Source organism: Hyperolius riggenbachi, chromosome 5 (genome assembly GCF_040937935.1).
Source record: "Hyperolius riggenbachi isolate aHypRig1 chromosome 5, aHypRig1.pri, whole genome shotgun sequence".
Taxonomy (NCBI): domain Eukaryota; kingdom Metazoa; phylum Chordata; class Amphibia; order Anura; family Hyperoliidae; genus Hyperolius; species Hyperolius riggenbachi.
The window spans coordinates 441,416,662-441,441,744 of NC_090650.1; the positions used below are offsets into that span (position 1 = coordinate 441,416,662).

General features: G+C 45.3%; 1 protein-coding gene across 1 annotated transcript in view; it reads right to left on the minus strand.

Annotated features, from left to right (window-relative positions):
* Positions 1-16,247, minus strand: part of LOC137517932 (uncharacterized) — a 53,629-nt gene extending 37,382 nt beyond the window's left edge. Inside the window, exons 1-2 of the mRNA XM_068235007.1 lie at positions 16,109-16,247; positions 1,076-2,818 (exon numbers count right to left, since the gene is read on the minus strand). Coding sequence (XP_068091108.1) covers positions 1,076-2,818; positions 16,109-16,157 — 1,792 coding nt within the window. The 5' untranslated portion in view covers positions 16,158-16,247. The remainder of the gene's footprint in view (positions 1-1,075; positions 2,819-16,108) is intronic.
* Positions 16,248-25,083: the final 8,836 nt, after the last annotated feature.

Consider the following 25,083-nt stretch of genomic DNA (forward strand, 5'->3'; position numbering starts at 1 on the left):
TCCGCTCTCCGCCGCTGGCCCCCGTACCCCAATAGTGCACGGCCTGCATGTGCGCCGCTGTTAATAACCGCCACGTGGTCCTGAACATACTACACAGGGGCAGTAGTTCTGCACCTGCACAGTACATTCCGGACCACGTGGAGGTGACTGACAGCGGCGCTCATGCAGGCACAGTAGAGGACGACCCGGAGGTTGTCCCGCGCACCATTAGGGAACGGGGGCCAGCAGCGGAGAGCAGAGCTGCGGCGAGGGACATAGTGGCTGCTGGAGGCTGGAGGAAGCCCCGGGTAAGTAGTACTATGGGTAGCATGAGTAGCTTGATGACTTCTTTAAGACCTGCACTGCGGTTCTAGGGCTCTCTTGGTCTGAGATGGATGCCCCCACTGGTGCTGGTGCGGGTACGCATCTGTAAAAATTCAGCCAGCTTTTTTTTTTCCCAGCATGCAAATTCGGTAAAGCAGCCCCTAACACCCCCCCCCCCCCCCCAACTTTTTAGGGCGACAAGGTGGAGAGGAGATCCCTTTACATAGGTCTAGGGTGCTTTGAAAGGAGGGGGGATTTTCCACTTTTTGCAAGGTACCTGCCCAAATATTAAAAACCATGATTAGCTGGTACGGGTAGGTTGTGAAGTCACTGGTCCACTCCTCGTCCTGCATGGTGCGCAAGACAGGTGGTAATGGGTTACTCTGACTTTTTTTGGGGGGGAGGCTGCACTCTTTTATTAATAACATTTTAAAAATCTGTCTGTTATATGTATTATTATAACTGTACAACTGAGCTATTGCAATGCCTCCCCTTAGCTGGACACACCCATAAAAGCTTGGCCACACCCTCATATCATGTGTCACATGCCCTTCTTACCCCCTCCCTTCCATGGGCTGTCCCTGGGTGCTTCCAATTCTCTAAAGTCGATCTGTATATCTATTACGTTTGCATACCTGGACTAGACTCAAACTTTGAGGCATATTAAAAACTTATGCAGGCAAAAACAACAACAGGCAAAAAAGGTCAAATAATTGATGGCTAATGTATTGAAAATTCATGGAGCTCCTGTATGATTAGATCTTTGACTTACCTGGACTTTTATTAGGAGCTGTGGTTGTAGTTTGTGTGCTGGTTTTAGTTGTTGAGCTGGTAGATGTTGTTAGAGTTGTTGAGGTGCTTGTTGTTGTAGGAGTAGTTGTGCTTGTTGTGGCATCACTGGCAGTTGTGGCGTTTGTACTTGAGGCAGTTGGTTTGATTGTAGTGTTGGTTGTTTCCGCAGCTACAGTTGTTGAATTGCCAGTTAGTGGTGTGGGGCTTCGGCTAGTAGTAGTACTTGGTGTGGTACTGGTAAGTGTGCTTATAGTGCTTACAGTCGTATTTGGCACGGGACTAGTAGTTAAGTTGTGCGTCGTTAGTAAAATTGCTGTACTTACAGCCGTTGTTGATTCTGTAGTGTTCTGTGCTGAGGAAGATGCAGTTGCACTTGTTACAGCAGCTGTACTAGTTGTGGTACTAGTTGTTGTATTCCCAATTGTTGCATAACTGGTGGAACTGCTTGTTGCTGGTAAGGTGGCATTTGTTGGTGACATGGTAGAGTTACTGGCAGAAATGGTGGATGGTATAGTAGGAGAAGCAGTAGATAGAGAAGAAGTAGATAGAATACTTGAAGTTGAAGTGAATGTTTCTGTAATATTAGTTCCGAGTGTAGTATTAGTTGTATAGTCAGTGGTATATGTAGTTATAGAAGTAGTTGTTGGTGAAGTCATAACTGTAGATGTTGTAGGAAGAGCAGTAGATCGTATACTTGAAGTGACGGTTTCTGTCGTATTAGTTGTATAGTCAGTGGTGTATGTAGTTATAGAAGTAGTTGTTGTTGGTGCAGTCATAACTGTAGATATTGTAGGAGGAGCAGTAGATAGTATAGTTGAAGTGAAGGTTTCTGTAGCATTAGTTCTGGGTGTAGTATTAGTTGTATACTCAGTGGTGTATGTAGTTCTAGAAGTCGTTGCTGTCTCATTCATAGGTATAGATGTAACCTCCGCGGTAAAAGGTGTGGATTGATTTCTTGAAATGAATGTGTCCACAGGAGTAGTTCTGAGTGTAGCATTAGTTGTATACTCAGTGGTGTATGTAGCTGTAGAAGTATTTGATGATTCAGTCATAGCTGTAGATATAGATGTTGTAGGAGAAGTAGTAGATAGAAGACTTGAAGTGAAGGTTTCTGTATTATTAGTTATGAGTGTAGTATTAGTTGTATACTCAGTGGTGTATGTAGTTGTAATAGTAGTTATTGGTCCGGTCATAGCTGTAGATGTTGTAGGAGAAGCAGTAGATAGAATAGTTGAAGTGAAGGTTTCTGTAGTATTAGTTATGAGTGTAATATTAGTTGTATACTCAGTGGTGTATGTAGTTGTAGAAGTATTTGTTGGCTCAGTTGAAGCATTAAGTGTAGTCACAGCTGTAAGATCGGTAGTGGAACCATCTAAAATGGTGGTGTCTGTAGTGGTAAAAGTTGTTGGCTGGGTTATAGTAGTAGTACTTGTATTCACACTTGTAAGATTGGTGGTGGGGCTACTTGTCATGTAGACTGCTGTGGAGGCATAATCGGTGGTAGACACAGTGGTTGTCATGTTGGGATACACTGTGGCAGAGGTTGTGCTCGTAGTATTGGTGTTTGCCGTAGAGACAGTTATGCTGGAGGTGTTGATACCTGTTGTGGGATTAACTATACTGGAGGAACTGATTCCAGGTGTAGAGTCAGCCACACTAAATGTAAGAGTGTCCACTGTAGTATCAAATCCACTGGTAGTCTGTGGGCAAACTGGCCTCATACCTGCAATAGATTAGCCGAGACACAGTCACATATTAGATTATGGTCTATGCTGTGTACAATATTATCTATCTATCTATCTATCTATCTATCTATCTATCTATCTATCTATCTACAGTATCTATCTATCTATCTATCTATCTACAGTATCTATCTATCTATCTATCTATCTATCTATCTATCTATCTATCTATCTATCTATCTATCTATCTATCTATCTATCTATCTACAGTATCTATCTATCTATCTATCTATCTATCTATCTATCTATCTATCTATCTATCTATCGGTACTCTGTGGTAGGTGGTCATTTAGACAATATTCCAATATTGGTATATGGCTAAATTGTGCTGCACAGGGTGGTACAATGCTTGTGGTTCAACTGCCTGTGGTTCTCTCGTCTATAAAGCACTTTACAACCTAGCTCCTTCTTATTAAAAGATACCATACTCAGGGCCAGTTTAAGCTGCAAGGGGGCCCTGGGGCAAACAAAATCTGGGGGATTCATAGCCGACTCCCCCCCCCCAAGAAAAATCAGCTCCCGGAGCCCTAAAGCAAGCCCACCTTGTGGTCTGACCGCATGTCCCGCTGTTACCAAGATAAGCTGTTAATTCCCGATGTGCTTCTCCTCACGTGACATCCATGCTTGAGTCACATGATGGGAGGAGCTCTGCGCTACGGCTGGCGTGTATGTAACGCAGCCAGGTAACCATGGAGTCCAGGACGCCGCCAGTTGGAAGCAGGTGCTTATAGTCTCAGCTCCCCAACTCTAAACTTTGCATGATTGCATCGCTGCAATCACCGGCCGCACAGGCACCCAGCCCAGGCAGAGACCACACGCAGCCAGACAAGGTATCCAACGGCTGCCGTGGCCAGGACACACTGTCAGGGGAAGTGGCGGACATCTTTGGCTGGCAAAGGGGGCCCCCAGGGACTCTGAGGCCCGGGGGCAATTGTCCCTTTTGCCTTACTTGTAGCGCCGGCCCTGACCATACTACACATGCATATGAAAACCTTTTACCTTTACACAGCATCCGCCTATCTTTCTCGCATGCACGCTGCACGGCTCATCTATTCACACTCCTAATTCCCTGTTAGCTGCTTCTATAGCCTTGGAGAGCAACAGAGGAGTCTCTCCATTCAAACAGCGCTGCCTGTCAGCCCTCTCTGCCGAAGTCTGTAGTGCAGCTGCCTATAGCAGAACAAGCACACAGGCCAGGCAGATACTCACAGAGGAGTACCAGCGGATCCTTGTTTGATCTACAACACAGGAGGATCAGCTAAATTGCCAAGCCCAGTCCCCTGCTGAGGGACAGAAACCCTGCTGAGGGACAGAAACCCTGCTGAGGGACAGAAACCCTGCTGAGGGACAGAAACCCTGCTGCTGGACAAACCAATGTGATCTTGCCAGCTACTACACAAGGTGAGACTATTCCAGCTTTACTTGATCTGATATATACTGCCCCTGATTGCGCTCTATTATCTACCTTGCATTCCAGACCATTCTACATACAACCTCTGCTCTACTAACAATATGCTCCTGTATACTTCTCTAGTCACTTCTTCTCACTCTCGCTTACAAGACTTCTCTTGATCCTTTCCCCCCTCTGGAACACTCTCCCTCAACACGTCCGCCACTCACCCACACTTATCCTTTTTAGGCACAACGTAAAAACTCACCTTTTCAGGCTAGCATACTATCTCACTTTGGACACTGACCACCATTTTCCCATCTCATACGCAATTTCCCTTTACCATACTGTCCCGTCCCTTAACCTCCTGAGCCTTACGCCGCTCAGGAGGTTTTGTTAGTTTTTGCCCCCATAATTAAATAATTTGATCACATGGCTGTAAAACCTATAGCTAGCACTAGGCTAGCTAATAAAGGTGTCCGGCACCCCCCGATCCCCCGATCCAGCCAATTTATACATTACCCAGCTTGGATCCAGCGATCATGCAGCCTCCCTGCTCAGCTCCGGTCTTCACTATGGGGAGGATCGCACATGACGTCATGCGCAGACCCGATCCTCCCCATAGCTGTGCAAGGAGGCTGCATGATCGCTGGATCTAGGCTGGGTATTGTATAAACGGGGCGAGTGGGGGGTATCGGGGAGTGTCGAAAACCTTTACTAGCTAGCCTAGTGCTAGCTAAAGGTTTTACAGCCATGTGATCAAATGATTTAATTATGGGGGACTCCTGAGGACAGAGAGCGGTATGCCCGACACAGTATCGGGCATACCGCTAAGGAGGTTAAACCTGGGCTGCACGGCCGATTGGCCAGGACTCTCTTCCCCTTTTGTCTCACATTGCTGTGTAATGGATGTACATATCTCCCACCCCTGTGAAAAATATGTAGTTGTTTTTTTTCATTGCATCAGCTGTAACCCACCATTGTCTTGCACTGTTACCTGTTGTACTGTTTATATTGTATTGCTATACTTTGTTTTCTGCTGTACAGCACCATGAGAGATGCTAGCGCTATATCAATCAATAACAATAATGACCAACGCTTGAAAGATTTCTGATATCAAATCAGTTTCTGATTGTAGATGGATAGGGGTTGACTGGCTTGCCATAAATCAGCCCATGTATGTCTGGCTTAAAGGCTGATACACACAATGCAATCTCCCACCAGATCGATGGTTCAAATCGATATTTTCTGGCAAGTTCAATCTGCTCCCTATCGAGAACAGGATCAATTTTCAGATCGGTAGTGCACAAAATCGATCCTGTTCTCAATCGAGGGCATATCAAATGTGCTGTACACTATCGATTTGACACGTTGATCTGATTAGAAATTGCATTGTGTGCAGCCTTAAAGGATACCAGAGCCGAAATCAATATGAGAAACGGGGCGGGGTCGTGTTGGTTGCTATGAGGGAGGGTAAGAGCTTCCAAAGGTGAAGTCCATGGGAGCATATGTTGAAAAATGTAAGTACTTATGACATTGTACATGAGGTAGTGGAGAGGAGTTTAGCTCCATTCTACCAACAAGAGTAAACAAAGTTCAAGAGAACTATAAAGAAACGAGATCAATATATATATTGATCAATCTAAGGTGTACAAAGTAAAAGCCCGCAGGGCGAAACCCAGATCATTCATAAGAATTGATTTGTTTGTATTTCGGTTTCAGGAGTTTGGCAATATGGAAACGAGAAAGCTGATGTGCTGGCAGCAGAGACAGAGTCGGACATGTCAGTCGGATAAGCGAAAGTTTCCAGAGGCCAATCCTGGTTTAGAGAACAGCGAGATTTCCGAGATCAGAAAGAGACTAAAAAAACTGACTAAGCAAAGCATAATGCAAATTGCTAATGTTTTTCTTTCCCAAGGAGGTGCTCTCATAATGAAGAGTACTGATGGTGATCCTAGGTTGCCCTTTCGTCCTAGGAGACCGAGGAGAGGACATTCGTCCGGCCTAGTGTAGTCAGAAGCACAATGTTCTCCAGTGCTTCTAGAAATACTCTCTAATTCTAAAGAGAGACTCTGCAGAGTAAGTCCTTTTACTTGGCCTCAGAATTCAAGCATATCATATTTAAATTCTAACAGCATGTATGGTGAGCGTCCTGATGCTCACCGCTCCCCCCGTTCTCTATCTTGCCCCCTCCACTGCCTGTATATGCCCTCCGGCACCCTCTTCTGGGTCGCCTGGTTCGGCCATCACTGGCCTGGCTGCACATGTCCTACAGTGTGCGACTGCGGCCGGGAGCGATGTGCGCATGATGTCACGATGAATGAAAATATGTTGTTTTATAATTCAAACCACACTGGTCCTTTCAATCCTGGTTCATTTTCCTTCATAGTAACAATTTAATATTAGTAATATATCAATTTAAAGGATGGGAATAAAGCTTAGAGTCAAAGACATTTTTTTTAGTAGAGAAATATAAATACAGTATTTACATAGAAAGAGGGACAAAGGAGAAGGAAACAGGGACAGGGCTCCCAAAGAGGGACAGTTGGGAGCTATGGGCACGCAATTCACGTTGCTTCGTGGTAGAACTGCCCCTGACTACCAGGGTGTGTTCACTTTATATTTTTATTCTTTTCTCTTCCTTGCAAAGGTTAACAAAGCAGTGCTTTATCTGTGCAGCAGAAGCAGTTGTACTGCAGCTGTTTCAAAATCTAATTAGAGGGCAGGAAAGTTGTGTGAACACCTCTGATAGGATAAGGATGAAAATGCAACCAAGTCATCCTGTCTCTGTGCGGCAGATGAATAACCACCGACCATGTCAGCTTGATGTTATATCCTACTCAAACTTCAATTCTGATTTTTATCCTTAAGAGCTGAAAATAAGAATCTGGCTCTACATAGTTATCCGTCCATCGAGTTCAACCAGAGGATAAAGTTCAGCCTGCTCCCTCACATATCCCTGTTGATCCAGAGGAAGACGAAAAGCCTTTACAAGGCATGGTCCAATTAGCCCCAAAAGGGAAAAAATTCCTTCCCGACTCCAGATGGCAAAATCAGATAGAATCCCTGGATCAACATCACTGGGCATTACCTAGTAATTGTAGCCATTCAAAGCAAGGAAAGCATCTAAGCCCCCTTTAAATGCAGGTTTAGAGTTTGCCATAACGACTTCCTGTGGCAATGCATTCCACATTTTAATCACTCTTACTGTAAAGAACCCTTTCCTAAATAAAAATGGGTTAAACGTTTTTCCTCCATGCGCAGATCATGTCCTCTAGTCCTTTGAGAAGGCCTAGGTACAAAAAGCTCATCCGCCAAGCTATTATATTGCCCTCTGATGTATTTATACATGTTAGTTAGATCCCCTCTAAGGCGTCTTTTCTCTAGACTAAATAAACCCAGTTTATCTAACCTTTCTTGGTAAGCGAGACCTTCCATCCCACGTATCAATTTTGTTGCTCGTCTCTGCACCTGCTCTAAAACTGCAATATCTTTTTTGTAATGTGGTGCCCAGAACTGAATTCCATATTCCAGATGTGGCCTTACTAGAGAGTTAAACAGGGGCAATATTATGCTAGCATCTCGAGTTTTTATTTCCCTTTTAATGCACTTTCCGGAAAGTTCTATTTCTGATCCGTGCTGCAGATAAAAAGATTGATTATTTTATTTTCACTTCACGTTTGCCTTAAGTCTTTTATTTCCCTGGCAATGGGTAGTGGGTGTGAAGACACCTTCTAAAAAGAGACACAGGAGACAAAAAACGGGAGCCCAATGGTGTAGTATGTAGAAACAGGTTGGTAGATGTATACATACCTCCCAACATTTCAATGTCCCAAAACAAGACAATTAGGCCACACCCCTGGCCACGCCCCCAACCCCTAGTCACGCCCACCCCAGGAAAAAAAAGTTTTGTTTTTTTTTAAATTGTTAAATTACTCCCAAATGGGAGGGTGCCGGGGTGGTGAGGAGAAGGAGGAGGAGGGTGGCCAGGCAGAGAGAGGGGGAAAAAAAGCCGATCAAGGCACCAGCCCGCCCGGTATGCGGCATGGATGGCCGCCGCCATCATTATCCTTCTCCCTCCTCCTAATATGTGCCCCAGTGTCCCCTTCCCCCCCGCACAGTAAAATGGGCAGCGGAGCGGGCAGTAAGTCTTACCACTGCCGTACCGGGATCCCATCTGGTCTTCTCGCTTCCTGTGATGTCACAGGAAGCAGGAAGCGAGAAGACCAGATGGGATCCCGGTACGGCAGTGGTATGACTTACTGCCCGCTCCGCTGCCCATTTTACTGTGCGGGGGGGAAGGGGACACTGGGGCACAAATGAGAAAGAGGGAGAAGGATAATGATGGCGGCGGCCATCCATGCCGCATACCGGGCGGGCTGGTGCCTCGATCGGCTTTTTTCCCTCTCACTCCCCAGCGGCCGGGACCGGGGGGGGGGGGGGGGGGGCGCAGCGCGGGACAGCGGGACGGCCCCCCAAAATCGGGACCGTCCCGCCGAAAACGGTGCGGTTGGGGGCCCTGTGTATAAGAAAAATGTCTATTCAAAAAGGTGGGTTGCAGAAGGGCAATTCATTCATTTCCCTGGCAAGGCTTGGGTGTGTGTTGACACTTGACATTCCTCTTGAGCCGCAGCCAGTGGAGGTGACAGATTATTTGGAAAGTCTAAACAGTAAAGCCACGAGATTTACACTAACCGAGCATTACAAAGTTCAGTGAACATTTACATTGCTTGTTCTCAGGTATGTATCGCTTTGTTTTCTGAGTTGTCTTGTCTCATAAATCTTACGCTTAGTCTGCATGTTTTCCTAACAGTCGCCACATATACATATAAATGGTATAACGTTTCCTTGAAGCTCACACATTACGCCACACACCGCAACCCACGGGAAATTCCCATAGTCATTACAGCCCAATGTGCAATCAGCATATCCTCCTGAGGCTTTCTCCTAGGTGAGATGTTCCCACCAGTCAATAAAATGCCTTTTAAAGAGAGTCTGAAGTGAGAATAAATCTCGCTTCAGACCACATAGTCAGCAGGGGCATGTGTGCCCCTGCTAAAACGCCGCTATCCCGCAGCTAAACGGGGGTCCCTTACCCCCCAAAATCCCCTCCGAGCAGCGGGGGATCTCTTCCGGATTGAGGCAGGGCTAACCGCTGCAGCCCCGCCTCACGCGCGTCTGTCAGCGCGTATCTCCGCCTCTCCCCGCCCCTCTCAGTCTTCCTTCACTGAGAGGGGCGGGGGAGAGGCGGCGATGCGCCGCTCATAGACGGCGCTGAGAGGCAGGGCTGCAACCGTTAGCCCTGCTTCAACAACAGCAAAATCTACGACCAAGTTGGTCCTAGATTTTGCAGGGGGGTGTTTGGGGGGGTCAGGGACCCTCATTTAGCCGCGGGATAGCGGCGTTTTAGCAGGGGCACACATGCCCCTGCTGACTATGAGACAAGAAGCGAGATTTCTTCTCGCTTCAGTGTCTCTTTAACCACTTCAGCCTACAGGGTTGAGATTTTTTTTACATCTGAGCAACTTTCACCTCCCATTCATTTGCCAATAACTTTAGCACTACTCATCACAATGAATTGATCTATATCTTGTTTTTTTTCCGCCACCAATTAGGCTTTCTGTGGGTGATACATTTTACAGAGAATTAATTTATTCTAAATCCATTTTAACAGGAATATTAAGAAAGAAATGGAAAAAAATCATTATTCCTCAGCTTTTGGCCATTATAGTTTGAAATTAATACATGCTACCATAATTAAAACCTATGTACTTTATTTACCAATTTGTCCCGCTTATTACACCATTTAAATTATTTCCCTATCACAATGTATGGCGCCGATATTCAATTTGGAAATAAAGGTGCATTTTTTCAATTTGTGTCCATCACTATTTAGAAGCCCATAATTTAATAAATCATATTGATATACTCCTTCGACATGAATATTTAAAAAGTTCAGACCCTTAGGTAACTATTTATGTTTTTTGTTTTATTATTATTATTATTATTGTAATTTTTTTTTTTTTAATTAAAACTTGTATGTGGGGATTTTTTGGTGTGGGAGGTAAACAGAGGGTTTTTCATGTTTAAAAATGTATTTATTTAATACAAAGTGTGTTTTTGGTGTAGTTTGCTATTTGGCCACAAGATGGCCACAGTCAAAAAGTCCTGGGAGCGATCGATCTCACTTCCAGGAAGAAGAAAGAAGACCAGAGCTCAGAAAAGCCGCAGCGTCTGAAGAGACACTGTCGGCTTATTTCCGGGGGGGGGGGGGGGGTCCGATCAGTGAAAGGGATTTATAATCCCTTTCATTGATAGCTGGGCTAACAGCCAGCAGGGGGGGCACGCACGGGGGGGCACAGGAGAGCGCGCGACCCACGGGAGTGCGCGCAACCTAACTGGACGAAAATTTTCGTCCAGTTAGGCTGAAGTGGTTAAACCCCCAACAAGCAAGAAAATACTCAAAATAATTTTTTTTCACCTTCTTTTTGGTACTTTTTCAATTGCAGAGAGCTGAAGAGTTATTGTATTTTCAAAATTATTTTATTAGACACACACTGCCAATTTTTGAAAGACAAATATACATACAAACATGGGCCCCCAACATGGGCCCCGAATATCATAAGTAAAAATAGCATAGGGCAGTTACATGGTACATTATCAAAATTATTTGTAGAAATAAACAAGTAATGAATAGTTATTTTACAGGGAAGATGAAATATGATCCGACTAAGGCAAAAACAGCGCAGTAAGTTGTGTCCGCCACAGGCCGTAATGTGAATTACGGGCGGCTACGGTGGCGCTCAGGCAGTAATTTGGGTGCCGTCAAAAGGTGGAGCCCAAATTACAATAAAAGCACTGTAATTCAACTGCCAGCAATAGCTGGAAGCCGTAATACATCTATCTTACCCCAGTGTCCACGGCGGCCTGGAGGGGGAATAGTAAATAATGCTGCCGGGACCTTTTTAGGAGCAGGGTAAGCTGTTTTTTGGCTTTACCCTGCACCCAAATTTCCCGGCGCCTACATCAAGTCTCAGACCCAGTGGGCAGCCGTGCTTGTATGTGTATATGCGGCTTAACAAACAAAGAAATGATGGTGGGTTAGCACCTAGGCTCTCATTGTGCGGCACCCCCACTCCACAGGGCAATGCTAATGGGCTCAGGAGCTACTTCAAATAAAGAGAACTTCCAAAATAGAGAGCCAGCAATGTAAATGTGCGTACACACGCCGGACTGGAGGCAACGACGGGTCCGTCGTCACCTCCCGCTGGGTGGGCGTTCCAGCAGGGGCGTAGCAATAGGGGTTGCAGAGGTTGCGACCGCATCGGGGCCCTTGGGCCAGAGGGGCCCCGAAGGGCCATGCCTCAACTACAGTATTAGCTCTCTATTGGGCCTGTGCTGGTAATAATCACTTCTATAGATACTTTGAATAGTGGTAATCATTAACACGCTGTTCCCCATCCCCTTCTTGCTCCTCTGACACTGTAGTTGCCATTGGCAGGTTTTGGTGCGTCGTATCAATTGTCATGTAAAGAGTGCTTGGGGGGGCCCATGTAAAACTTGCATCGGGGCCCACAGCTCCTTAGCTACGCCACTGCGTTCCAGCGACAGTCCGGCGTGTGTACAGTCGGGCGGATCGCTCAGAAACAGCCGTATCAGTCTGCAGACAGACTGTACACACGCCGGACTGTCGCTGGAACGCCCACCCAGCGGGAGGTGATGACGGACCCGTCGTTGCCTGCTGTCCGGCGTGTGTACGGACCTTAAGACTCCCTAAATATTGCTGCAAGGATCGGCAGGTGACAGGTAATTACTCACCCACCGGCCCATAATGCATTAAAGTGGATCCGAGATGAAAAACTAACTATAACAAGTAACCTGTCTAAACTGCATATCTTATCTAAAGTTTAGATAGTTTACACAGCAAATCTAACTGCAAACAACTTTAATAGAATATGATTATTTCTTCCTGTGATACAATGACAGAAGCCATGTTGTTTGTAAACATTACACATAGGCAAGCTTATCTGCATCTTGAGCAAAAAAAACTAACCCCCCCTCCTCCTCCCTCCTCCCCTCTGCCTCTGAAACCTCTGGCTAGTAATACCTCCCCCTCCTCCTGCCCAGGCTGAGCTCCCATGAGCCCTTGCTACTGTCTGAAAGTGCCTTGGCTCTCTGAAAACCTATGGGCGTGGCTTGTTTAGTTTATAGGGAATTACAGTATTAAAACAAACACAAAAAAGTATTTGGCTTTAGGAATGCCCTATAAACAATAGGAAAGGAACCCAATTATGCAATGTGTAAAAGTTCATCTCGGAACCACTTTAATGTCAGAAACTCCCCCCTCTCCTCAGCAACGCCGTCATGGTGTGTTTATTCTCAAGTTGTCCAGAGCTCTGTGGCCACCCCCACCTGCTTGATGCAGCCAGCCCCCAGTTCGTCAGCCACTGGGGTGTGGGCCACAGCAAGCAGGTGGGGGTGGCCACAGAGCTTCGGAAGACTTCGGTAAACATGGCCGCGGCTATCTTACAGCTGGAGGGGGTGGAGTTTTGGTCAGTAATTAATTACGGGCCAGATAGTGATTGACCCTACCACCCGCCAATCCTTGCAGCAATAATGGGGAGCAGGGGCGTAACAAGAAATCACTGGGCCCCCCTGTGAAAATGAGGATGCCCCCCCCCCCCCCATAGGAATTAAATAATCGTAATGGGGCAGCGTTTCACCATAAAATAATCTTAATGCAGCAATGTTTCACCAGAAATTAATCGTAAATTGGGCAGCATTTCACCAGAAATGAATCGTACAGTGGGCAGCATTTCACCATAAAATAATCGTAAAGTGGGCAGCATTTCACCAGAAATTAATCATAAATTGAGCAGCATTTCACCAGAAATGAATCATAAATTGAGCAGCATTTCACCATAAAATAATCATAAAGCGGGCAGCATTTCCCCATAAAATAATCGTAAAGTGGGCAGCATTTCACCATAAAATAACCGTAAAGTGGGCAGCAGTCATCAGAAAAAAATCGTAATGTGGCAGCAGTCATCAGAAAATAATCGTAATGTGGGCAGCAGCCAGACGTCATCAGAAAATAATCATAATGTGGGCAGCAGCCAGACGTCATCAGAAAATAATCGTAATGTGGGCAGCAGTCACCAGAAAATAATCGTAATGTGGGCAGCAGTCACCAGAAAATCGCAATGTGGGCAGCAGAGACCATAGACGCCGAGGCCAGTTTCACACCTGGCTGAGGGGTCCCACAATCGGGAGGGAGTCAGCGCTCCCCCCGCACACGGCTGGCGGGCCCCAGAGGGGCCCCAGCACCCCTGCGGCCAATGGGGTTGCATCCCCAGTAGTTACGCCAGTGATGGGGAGCCTTTGCATTGCTGTCACTCTGTATTACACTGGAAGTAATCTTAAGGCAGCAGGTGCAGCCATACTATCCCTGGAAAAAAACCCACATATATAAGTAGATAAATACTTGTTCTACTTACATAACAGATGTATTGTACTGTCCACGTTTTGATTTCAGTGAATTTTATATAGTAAATAAAGAGAAAACAGTTTTTCCAGGCATTTTCCATCTTTACTACCTCTGGCTGAATCCAATCTTGATGTCATTTCCTCCTTAACTTTTTTTTTCCTCCTAGAAACTGCACTGTCATATCTAGCTTGCTTTGTAAACACGTGAGCATAGCATAGATCATATTTTAGCAGCTTCTGCAGAGGGGTGGGGTGTATTTCCCTTCTCAGCCTTATGTCACCCTGAGCTGCCCTCAGCCAATCAGTGAGGAGCAGGAATGTGGGAGGGGTGATAACAAGCTTCCCTCTCCCCGGCAATGTACCAGAATAGAGCCAGGCTGACTGAGATAAGATTCATTACAGCAGAAACATTTATGATTATATTGAAGTGCTTGCAATACAGGGTCAGCATGAAACCTACATAATAAAGGCCTGGTGCACACCAAAACCCGCTAGCAGATCCGCAAAATGCTAGCAGATTTTTAAATGCTTTTTGTTTATTTTTATGAGGCGTTTTGCTAGCCTTTTGTGGATTGCTGCTGCGGATTTCAGTGTAGCATATTTCATATATTGTTACAGTAAAGCTGTTACTGAACAGCTTCTGTAACAAAACCGCCTGGAAAACCGCTCTGATCTGCCATTTTTCAGAGCAGTTTGCATTTTTCCTATTCTTAACATTGAGGCAGAAACGCCTCCGCAATCCAAAAAATGCCTCACCCTGGGAGTATTTGTTTCTGCAAAACGCCTCCCGCTGTGGTGTGCACCACCCCATTGAAATACATTACCCTAGCGTATCCGCAGCCGCAAGCTCAAAAAGCCGCTCGGTGTGCCCCAGCCCAAACACAGAGCATCCAGTGGGTAAATAATGTTAAAGTGAAACTCTAAGGATAAAAAAACATAAAGAAACAGATACTTGCCTCAGTAGATAGAGCAAAGTCTCAGTATAGTCCAGAGGTTTCCCATGTCACCCCTGCTGGCCGGGACCCACTTCCTCTTCACGTCCCCGCGCCCTTCCATGTACGAGCCACAAGAACTTATCCAACAAGCTCTGATCAGGAAGGACGTGGCCAAGGGGGGATGGGGGAATCCAGAACCGGATCATCCACAAGGCAACTTAGGCAGGTGTCTAGGACCTGGAGAGAAAGTGGGGGCTCGGTTGACACTAGCCCTATCTCACCATAATTTCCTCTACTGAGGTAAACATCTACTTTTTAATGTTTTTTTCCTTTATGGGTTCACCTTAGGAAACACTGCATTAACACTCAGATCATCACATTTTTCATGAATAGGAATCTAAATGTGATCACTAATGGTCCAATTTCTAGCGAAAAATCGTTCAAGTGATCTGATAATTCTGATCGGAAGTGAAATATCGTAATACATCGTTCACTTCACCATCAGCGAAACAATCTTTGCTTCCTGTCTATCACAACCGACAAGAAAATACAAATTTTGGTTTGACAAAAATGCAATCGGATAACTGTTTTTATAATCATTCATAATCGATTGTGCCAATCAACGGAGCTTGTTTACAACTAATCCAATCACATCCAATCAGAATTATCTGATTGCACAAATGTTTTTTCGCTACAAATGCTACCCATACATGGTACAATTTTTTCATTTTTTTTCGATTAGATAATTTCATTCGATTATTCCGTTAGATCAAATATACAGATTTTTCCAACATGTCAGATCGGATTTTTATTGAAAAAACGGGATAATCGTTCATTTTTCTTCATCGAAAAAAAAAATATTTTCAATTCGATCGTTTTGGTCGAATAAACGGGAATATCAAACGTTTTTGTTGTACAGTGTATGGGCACATTTAAGGTGGCCCCACACGATACAATAAAATCATCCAATTTTACGGCAATTTGATAAATATGATTGGATCTCCCGAAAAAATTGGAAGCTTTTTTTCATTCGTCTGAAAAATTCGATCGGATTTCCCATTTTTTTTTAGATTTTTATCGATCTGGAGTGCTAGAAATTTTTCTTCCATTTTTCTAGAGAATTGTATGGTGTGTGTTAGATTGTCAATTTATTAATATACATACCCTAGTAATTTTCTCATAGATTCCAATCATTTTTATCATAATTGGGGAAAAATTTAACATAGGTGTGTGTGGTACATTGGTCAGATTTTTGAAATGTTACAATCAGTCAGAAAAATTGATTGCAATTCTTGAATTGAACATATATTAAAAAAATTGTATGGTGTGTGACCACCTTTAGACTTCTTTTTATGTTGCCAGTGTTATAACGCAGTGCAGCAATACTATCACTCCTACTATAGCAATATTAAGTTCAGCCCTCAGTTATTCTCATAGATGTCTTTATCCTTTGTACTTACCGCAAGTGATGAGGAGCAGACAGGAGGTCCACCAGTAGCGCTGCTCCATGGCGGGGGGTGTAGGGGGGTCTCCTGCCTGGTAGGAGCTGATTCCCTCTCTTCGTTCCTCTCCAGGGAGGAAGGATCAGATGCTTAAACCTCTCACCTGTTTCACAATAAAGTCTGGGGCGTAGCTCAGCGTTTATGAACATAATAAACATTAACTCCTAGCTGAAGGGAATGTGACGCTCCCCAAACTAAGATGTGATCTCCTGCTGCAGAAACGCGTCGCCCGTACCGCGAAAACCGCTCAGTGACAATTCATCACATCTAACGCTGCAGTATTTACACTGTGACAATAAACTGCAGGTGGGAAGATAAATGTGACAGGAGATTTTCCTGCGGCCAGCCTTACATTCACATGCCGCATATATTATGGGGTTTGTCACTATTACATGGAATGCACAATGTTTACAGTAAATCTGAAGTGGAAAAATAACTTATGATCTAATGAATTGTATGTGTAGTATGGATAATGAATGGAACATTAGCAGCAAACAAATGAGTGTCATTTTTTTTCCAGTTATATACAGTAGATTTTTAATAACATTGCATCATTCTGTCATATTTCCAGTTTAGAAACCACACTCTGTCTTTTAAGCTATGAAACAAAGCAGAAATAATGACGCTTTGAACTTGCCTACAGTAAAACCTTATCACAAGCTGTCGCTCACTGTTTTCCCAGCTGTCACTTCTCCCTTACTTCCCTTGCCTGTCATAGGCAGCTACAGGTGCCCCTTAGTATTAGGTAGCCAGAAGTACCCTCTTAGATAGCTAGAGAACCCTCAGTATTAAGTAACTAGAGGTGCCCCTGACTGAAGGGAGTTCTCATCAGTGGAATGCAGAGAGCTGGGTGAGTAACCTCTCATTTACACTCTCATCAGGACTCTGCATAGGGAAGGAGGGAGGGAGGTGCTTGGGGAGGGGAATGAGCCGCCGTTCCATTATCAGGCGCCTTTAGGCACGTGCCTACACTGCCTTATGGTAAATCCGGCCCTGAGTATTACACATACAGTTCATTATCTCATAAATGTATTTTCACTTCAGGTTCGATTTAAATCATTTCTTCTGGGTGGTGCAGGACAGACTCGGCTTCTGTGTGTCCTCCCAGGTCTATTACAGCCTGTCCTGCCTGTATTTGCTGCCACTTGAGAGCGTTACCCACATACAGCAGCAAATACAGTGACATAGGCTTCAATAAAGCTGAGAAGGGCACACACATAGCAGGGATTGGGTAAGGATTGCACCAGTGGTGTAGCTAAGGAGCTGTGGGCCCCGGTGCAAGTTTTACATTGGGGCCCCCAAAGCACTCTATACATAACAATTGATACACTGCACTGAATCCTGCCAATGGCAACTACAGTGTCAGAGGTGCAGGAAGGGGTTGGGGAGCAGCTTGTTACTGATTACCACTATTAAAATCATCTATAGAAGTGATTATTATCAGCACAGGACCAATAGAGAGCTAATACTGTGGTTAAGGGGCGGCCCCACGGGGCCCCTATGACCCAAGGGCCCCGATGCTGTCGCTACCTCTGCACCCCCTATTGCTACGCCACTGGATTGCTCAGGGACTGGCCGGCCAGCGTCTGCCTGTATATTTGCACTTGTGACAAGCAGCCAGGCCGATCTTTCATGCACCACCATGTATATAGAGATCAAGTCCCTTAAAGCTCAAATAGCATTTACTTCCGACATCAAACCAACAAATAGATAGTTTAGACTTTTTTTTTTTAAGCTAAACTTTCTCCATAAACCAGTATTGCGTTGTTTGGATGCGGGGCGTGCAATTTTAGTCCAGGAGGGGCGGTGTATGCCACAGCGATTAACCATTCAACTGTAGTATTAGGTCAGGGATGCGCAGCCTTCTTCCTGTATTTGTTTTGTTTTTTAAAGGACCACTATGTTTAAAATACATGGAAACACATAGAGATAAGAAGCATTGGTACTTATCCGTTAGCCGGGCGCATCCTCTAGGTGGCGACAAAACTCCACCAGAGTTACATCTTTCCCTACTATCCATGTCGGCCTGGAGGGGGAATAGTAATTAGCGCCACCTGCCGGATGCGCCCGGCTAACGGATAAGTACCGAAGCATTTTTTCCAGAGTAAAATAAGCTATACATTTATTTTCTCCAATGTTGCTGTCACTGTAGGTAGTAGAAATCTGACAGGTTTTCGACTAGCCCATCTCTCCATAGGTGATTCTCACCATGGCCTTAATTCTTTATTAAGACTCTTCCTGAAAAGGGATTTATACAACGATACTGGCCAGCTTCCCTGCTCACCGTACACTTTTTTGGCAACTTTTATACCAGTTGGACGGAGCAACTGCCATTCACTAAGTGCTTTTGAGAACAAAGAAAACCCTGAGAATCCTCCATGAGGAGATGGGCTAGTCCAGATCTGTCGGTTCTGTCAGATTTCTACTACATACTGTAAGCGACAGCAACATAGGAGAAAAGTCATTTATCACTCATTTTACTCTGAAGAAAAATACTTCTTAAGTATATGTACAGTGGTGTGAAAAACTATTTGCCCCCTTCCTGATTTCTTATTCTTTTGCATGTTTGTCACACTTAAATGTTTCTGCTCATCCAAAAACGTTAACTATTAGTCAAATATAACATAATTGAACACAAAATGCAGTTTTAAATGATGGTTTTTATTATTTAGTGAGAAAAAAAACTCCAAATCTGCATGGCCCTGTGTGAAAAAGTGATTGCCCCCCTTGTTAAATAATAACTTAACTGTGGCTTATCACACCTGAGTTCAATTTCTGTAGTCACCCCCAGGCCTAATTACTGCCACACCTGTTTCAATCAAGAAATCACTTAAATAGGAGCTATCTGACACAGAGAAGTAGAATAAAAGCACCTCAAAAGCTAGACATCATGCCAAGATCCAAAGAAATTCAGGAACAAATGAGAACAAAAGTACTGTAATTGAGATCTATCAGTCTGGTAAAGGTTATAAAGCCATTTCTAAAGCTTTGGGACTCCAGCGAACCACAGTGAGAGCCATTATCCACAAATGGCAAAAACATGGAACAGTGATGAACCTTCCCAGGAGTGGCCGGCCGACCAAAATTACCCCAAGAGCGCAGAGAAAACTCATCCGAGAGGCCACAAAAGACCCCAGGACAACATCTAAAGAACTGCAGGCCTCACGTGCCTCAATTAAGGTCAGTGCTCACGACTCCACCATAAGAAAGAGACTGGGCAAAAACGGCCTGCATGGCAGATATCTAAGGCGCAAACCACTTTTAAGCAAAAAGAACATTAAAGCTTGTCTCAAGTTTGCTAAAAAACAATGATTGCCAAGACTTTTGGGAAAATACTTTATGGACCGACAAGACAAAAGTTGAACTTTTTGGAAGGTGCGTGTCCCGTTACATCTGGCGTAGAAGTAACACAGCATTTCAGCAAAAGAACATCATACCAACAGTAAAATATGGTGGTGGTAGTGTGATGGTCTGGGGTTGTTTTGCTGCTTCAGGACCTGGAAGGCTTGCTGTGATAGATGGAACCATGAATTCTACTATCTACCAAAAAATCCTGAAGGAGAATGTCCGGCCATCTGTTCGTCAACTCAAGCTGAAGCGATCTTGGGTGCTGCAGCAGGACAATAACCCAAAACACACCAGCAAATCCACCTCTGAATGGCTGAAGAAAAACAAAATGAAGACTTTGGAGTGGCCTAGTCAAAGTCCTGACCTGAATCCTATTGAGATGTTGTGGCATGACCTTAAAAAGGTGGTTCATGCTAGAAAACCCTCAAATAAAGCTGAATTACAACAATTCTGCAAAGATGAGTGGGCCAAAAGTCCTCCAGAGCGCTGTAAAAGACTCGTTGCAAGTTATCGCAAACGCTTGATTGCAGTTATTGCTGCTAAGGGTGGCCCAACCAGTTATTAGGTTCAGGGGGCAATTTCTTTTTCACACAGGGCCATGTAGGTTTGGAGTTTTTTTTCTCACTAATAATAAAAACCATCATTTAAAACTGCATTTTGTGTTCAATTATGTTATCTTTGACTAATAGTTAACGGTTTTTGATGAGCAGAAACATTTAAGTGTAACAAACATGCAAAAGAATAAGAAATCAGGAAGGGGGCAAATAGTTTTTCACACCACTGTATATGTGTTCATATATTTTACATTTTAAGATTTTCTTAACAGTGGTCCTTTTAATATTTTTTGTAACTTTTTTGGACATTGGGCTAAATTCCATCTATTTATTTAATGATTCTAATTTAATAACAGATCACCCCCGTCGGTCCATCCATGCAGCCCCGAACCGCTCCCCCCCCCCCTTCCCCCCGCAGCACAACCAGGCACCCTGCAGCTGAGCAACTCACCTGGCAGCACCATTGAACATCCGCACCTTCGACGCAACTTCCGTCGCTAAATCAAGCCTGAATGTAATATTCTCTGAGGCCCAGCAAAGCATCTTTGAAACTGTCTCCCACCAGGGTTCCCCATTAATTCACTGTCTGGTCCAAGGGAACCCACCTCTCTTATCACCCAATCTATCCAACCACAAAAACAAAACAAAAGAACTTTAACTGGAGTTTTAAGAACATTCATAGATCACAGAACTTATATAGAATATAATTTGATAAATTAAGTATTTTTATTATTTATTATAGTCACCTGATACAAAAATGGTTATTTCTATATTAATTGCAATAGCCTACAATTATATTTTAAAAGTACTTATAAGTATTTGGTACCATCAGGAGTCCAGCTCCTTCTCCAAGATGCTCTAAGCTCCTCGGGGGTGGGACCTTAATGCTATCAGAGCCACCTGGTGGCCAAATGCCATAGTGTCTCTCCTGTTTTTCTTGCCGGGTTAGTAAAAAACTGGCAGTGAAAACACAGACCAACCAAACTGTGGGAGACACTTATCAATGGAGTTGAACTGAGTTTCTGTCTCAGTTATATTGCAAATGCAGTGTATACAGCAGATGATCTATCTGTAATCTGTGATGGAGTTTGGCTGTATGTTGGCTGAAAACAAATGATGTCACAGATAAGAAAGTTATATGCGGCACTTCCTATTTCTATGTGAGCAGGCGATGAGGCAGGAGATTTATTAGGCGGACTGAAGCCCTCACACGTTGCAGTATGACTTGTGGGGTGACAGGCGGTGGAATGACTGATAAATGCCCCCATGTGCCCATTTCATTTTCTTCTACAAAAATATTTTCACTTGATTATTGTTGAGTATTGAGAAGCTGTAAAGAGAGTCCATATTCTACCAGTTGCTGTGGAGGTATACGCAGCTGATGGAGTGTCTTCTGAGTCAGAGTCCAGACTGTGAGCCAATAGAAAGAACAGAAGAACATTTCACCGCAGTCCTGTTTTCTCCAAACCTCATTGTGAAATTTTCGGTGTGAAACTGGTGGGAGAATAGGGAGCAAACCTGAAAAACAGAAGAATCCTGTAAATCTGATGGACACATGAACACATCAATGATTTATATCAAACAAAGAAAAATAAAATATTGCCTCAGAGCCCTTTTCCACTAGTAGTACTGTGATCCGAGATACGGATAGCGTGCATTTCTACAACTTACCAGGAATCACAGAGGTCCATGATATCACAGTGATCGCGGCGCCCCTTTTCCACTACGGAGATCAGGTGTGATGCGATTTTTACTTAAGCGCAATCATACTGCATAGTTTGCACAGCGAGAGTGGTGCTATGCGATTTTCCTAAGATTTTCTATGCGTCGTAAAGCCCCATTACCACGTCTCCCAAAAACTGCAAACTTGCCGTACAAAATGGCAAACAAACAAACACAGAACATTTCTATCGTGATTTTCTCCTGGCAGACTCAAAGCGCCAGAGCAGCAGCCACTAGGGGGCGCTCTAAAGGCAGTAGCAGTGTTAGGGAGACTTGCCTAAGGTCTCCTACTGAATAGATGCAGCTTACTGAACAGGAAGAGCCAAGATTTGAACCCAGTTTACCTGTGTCAGAGGCAGAGCACTAAACGAGGGGCGTCAAACTCAAATACAAAGTGGGCCGAAATTGTACATTGGGACCTAGTAGCGGGCCAACCTCAATGTCTACTGGCAGGGGCGTAGGAATAGACCCTGCAGCCCCTGCAGTTGCAGGGGGGCCCCTAGCAAGTCAGGGGCCCGGAGGAGGAAAGGCTGTCACCACCGGCGTACCTACCGGGGATGCGGCTCTCTCAGCCGCAGGGGGGCCCGGCCGCCCGGGGCTGCTCTGGGGCCCGCTCACTGTCCGTGGGGGGAGCGCTGCTCTGGACCCCCCAGCAAGGTGCTCAACTGGCCGCAGCGTCTAATAGACGCTGCACCAGTTCATTCCCCGCAGCCCCGCTCCACCAGCAGCCTGCATAGTCTCCGGCAGGCAGAGCAGGGCTACGGCAAGATGGCCGCCGAAGAAGCCCTACACTGGAGACTATGTGTCTCTAGTACAGGGCTTCGGCAGCCATCTTGCCGTAGCCCTGCACTCTGCCTGTCAGCGCGGGAGATGTGCTGCAGGAGGACTCGGGGAGCTGCGAGCCAGATGCCGGGAGAGGAGAAGACTTCTGTCAGGTAAGTGAATTTTTTTTTTTTCACAGGTGCATTTTTTTTCTAGTGTCTGCTGCCTACATTGTGATTTTCAGGTGTCTGCTGCCCACATTATGATTTTCTGGTGACTGCTGCCCACATTACGATTTTCAGGTGTCTGCTGCCCACATTGCGATTTTCTGGTGACTGCTGCCCACATTACGATTTTCAGGTGTCTGCTGCCCACATTGTGATTTTCAGGTGTCTGCTGCCCACATTGTGATTTTCAGGTGACTGCTGCCCACATTACTATTTTCTGGTGTCTGCTGCCCACATTGCGATTTTCAGGTGTCTGCTGCCCACATTGCGATTTTCAGGTGTCTGCTGCCCACATTACGATTTTCAGGTGTCTGCTGCCCACATTGCGATTTTCAGGTGTCTGCTGCCCACATTACGATTTTCAGGTGTCTGCTGCACACATTATGATTTTCAGGTCACTGCTGCCCACATTACGATTTTCAGGTGTCTGCTGCCCACATTACGATATTCTGGTGACTGCTACCCACATTACGATTTTCTGGTGTCTGCTGCCCACATTGCGATTTTCAGGTGTCTGCTGCCCACATTACGATTTTCAGGTGTCTGCTGCCCACATTACGATTTTCAGGTGTCTGCTGCCCACATTGTGATTTTCAGGTGTCTGCTGCCCACATTATGATTTTCTGGTCACTGCTGCCCACATTACGATTTTCTGGTCACTGCTGCCCACATTGCGATTTTCTGGTCACTGCTGCCCACATTACGATTTTCAGGTGTCTGCTGCCCACATTACGATTTTCAGGTGTCTGCTGCCCACATTACGATTTTCAGGTGTCTGCTGCCCACATTGCGATTTTCAGGTGTCTGCTGCCCACATTGCGATTTTCAGGTGTCTGCTGCCCACATTGCGATTTTCTGGTGTCTGCTGCCCACATTGCGATTTTCTGGTGTCTGCTGCCCACATTACGATTTTCTGGTGTATGCTGCCCACATTGCGATTTTCTGGTGACTGCTGCCCACATTGCGATTTTTCTGGTGACTGCTGCCCACATTGCGATTTTTCTGGTGACTGCTGCCCACATAAGGATTTTCTGGTGTCTGCTGCCCACATTACGACATTCTGGTGACTGACTGCTGCCCACATTAGGATTTTCTGGTGACTGCTGCCCACATTACGATATTCTGGTGACTGCTGCCCACATTAGGATTTTCTGGTGACTGATGCCCACATTGCAATTTTCTGGTGACTGCTGCCCACATTGCAATTTTCTGGTGACTGCTGCCCACATGGCAATTTTCTGGTGACTGCTGCCCACATGGCGATTTTCTGGTGACTGCTGCCCACATTGCGATTTTCTGGTGAACTCTGCCCACATTACGATTTTCTGGCCCACATTACGATTTTCTGGTGAACACTGCCCACGTTACGATTGTCTGGTGAATGCTGTCCACGTTACGATTTTCTGGTGAACGCTGCCCACATTACGATTTTCTGGCCCACATTACGATTTTCTGGTGAACACTGCCCAAGTTACGATTGTCTGGTGAATGCTGTCCATGTTACAATTTTCTGGTGAACTCTGCCCACATTACGATTTTCTGTCCCACATTACGATATTCTGGTGAACGCTGCCCACATTACGATTGTCTGGTGAATGCTGCCCACGTTACAATTTTCTGGTGACTGCTGCTCACGTTACTATTTTCTGGTGACTGGTGCCCACATTACGATTTTCTGGTGAACTCTGCCCACATTATGATTTTCTAAAGGCCCACATTACGATTTTCTGGCCCACATTACGATTGTCTGGTAAAATGCTGCCCACTTTACAATTAATTTACAGTGAAACGCTGCCCCATTACGATTATTTGGCACCTATGGGGGGGGGCCCCATCCAAATATTCGCAGGGGGGCCCAGTGATTTCTAGTTACGCCCCTGTCTACTGGCCACATTTATCCCTTACAAAGTTCCTAGGTGTCTAGAGACCCTCACCCTCCCCTATACAGTTCCCTGGTATCTAGTGGTCTTCCCTCCCCCATAAAGTTTGATGGTGTCTAGAGGCCCCCACCCTCCCCTATACAGTTCCCCGGTGTCTAGTGGTCTTCCCTCCCCTATACAGTTCCCTGGTGTCTAGTGGTCCTATCCCTCCCCTATACAGTTCCCTGGTGTCTAGTGGTCTTCCCTCCCCCATACAGTTTGATGTTGTCTAGAGGCCCCCACCCTCCCCTATACGGTTCCCTGGTGTCTAGTGGTCTTCCCTCCCCCATACAGTTTAATGGTGTCTAGAGGCCCCCACCCTCCCCTATACAGTTCCCTGGTGTCTAGTGGTCTTCCCTCCCCCATACAGTTTGATGTTGTCTAGAGGCCCCCACCCTCCC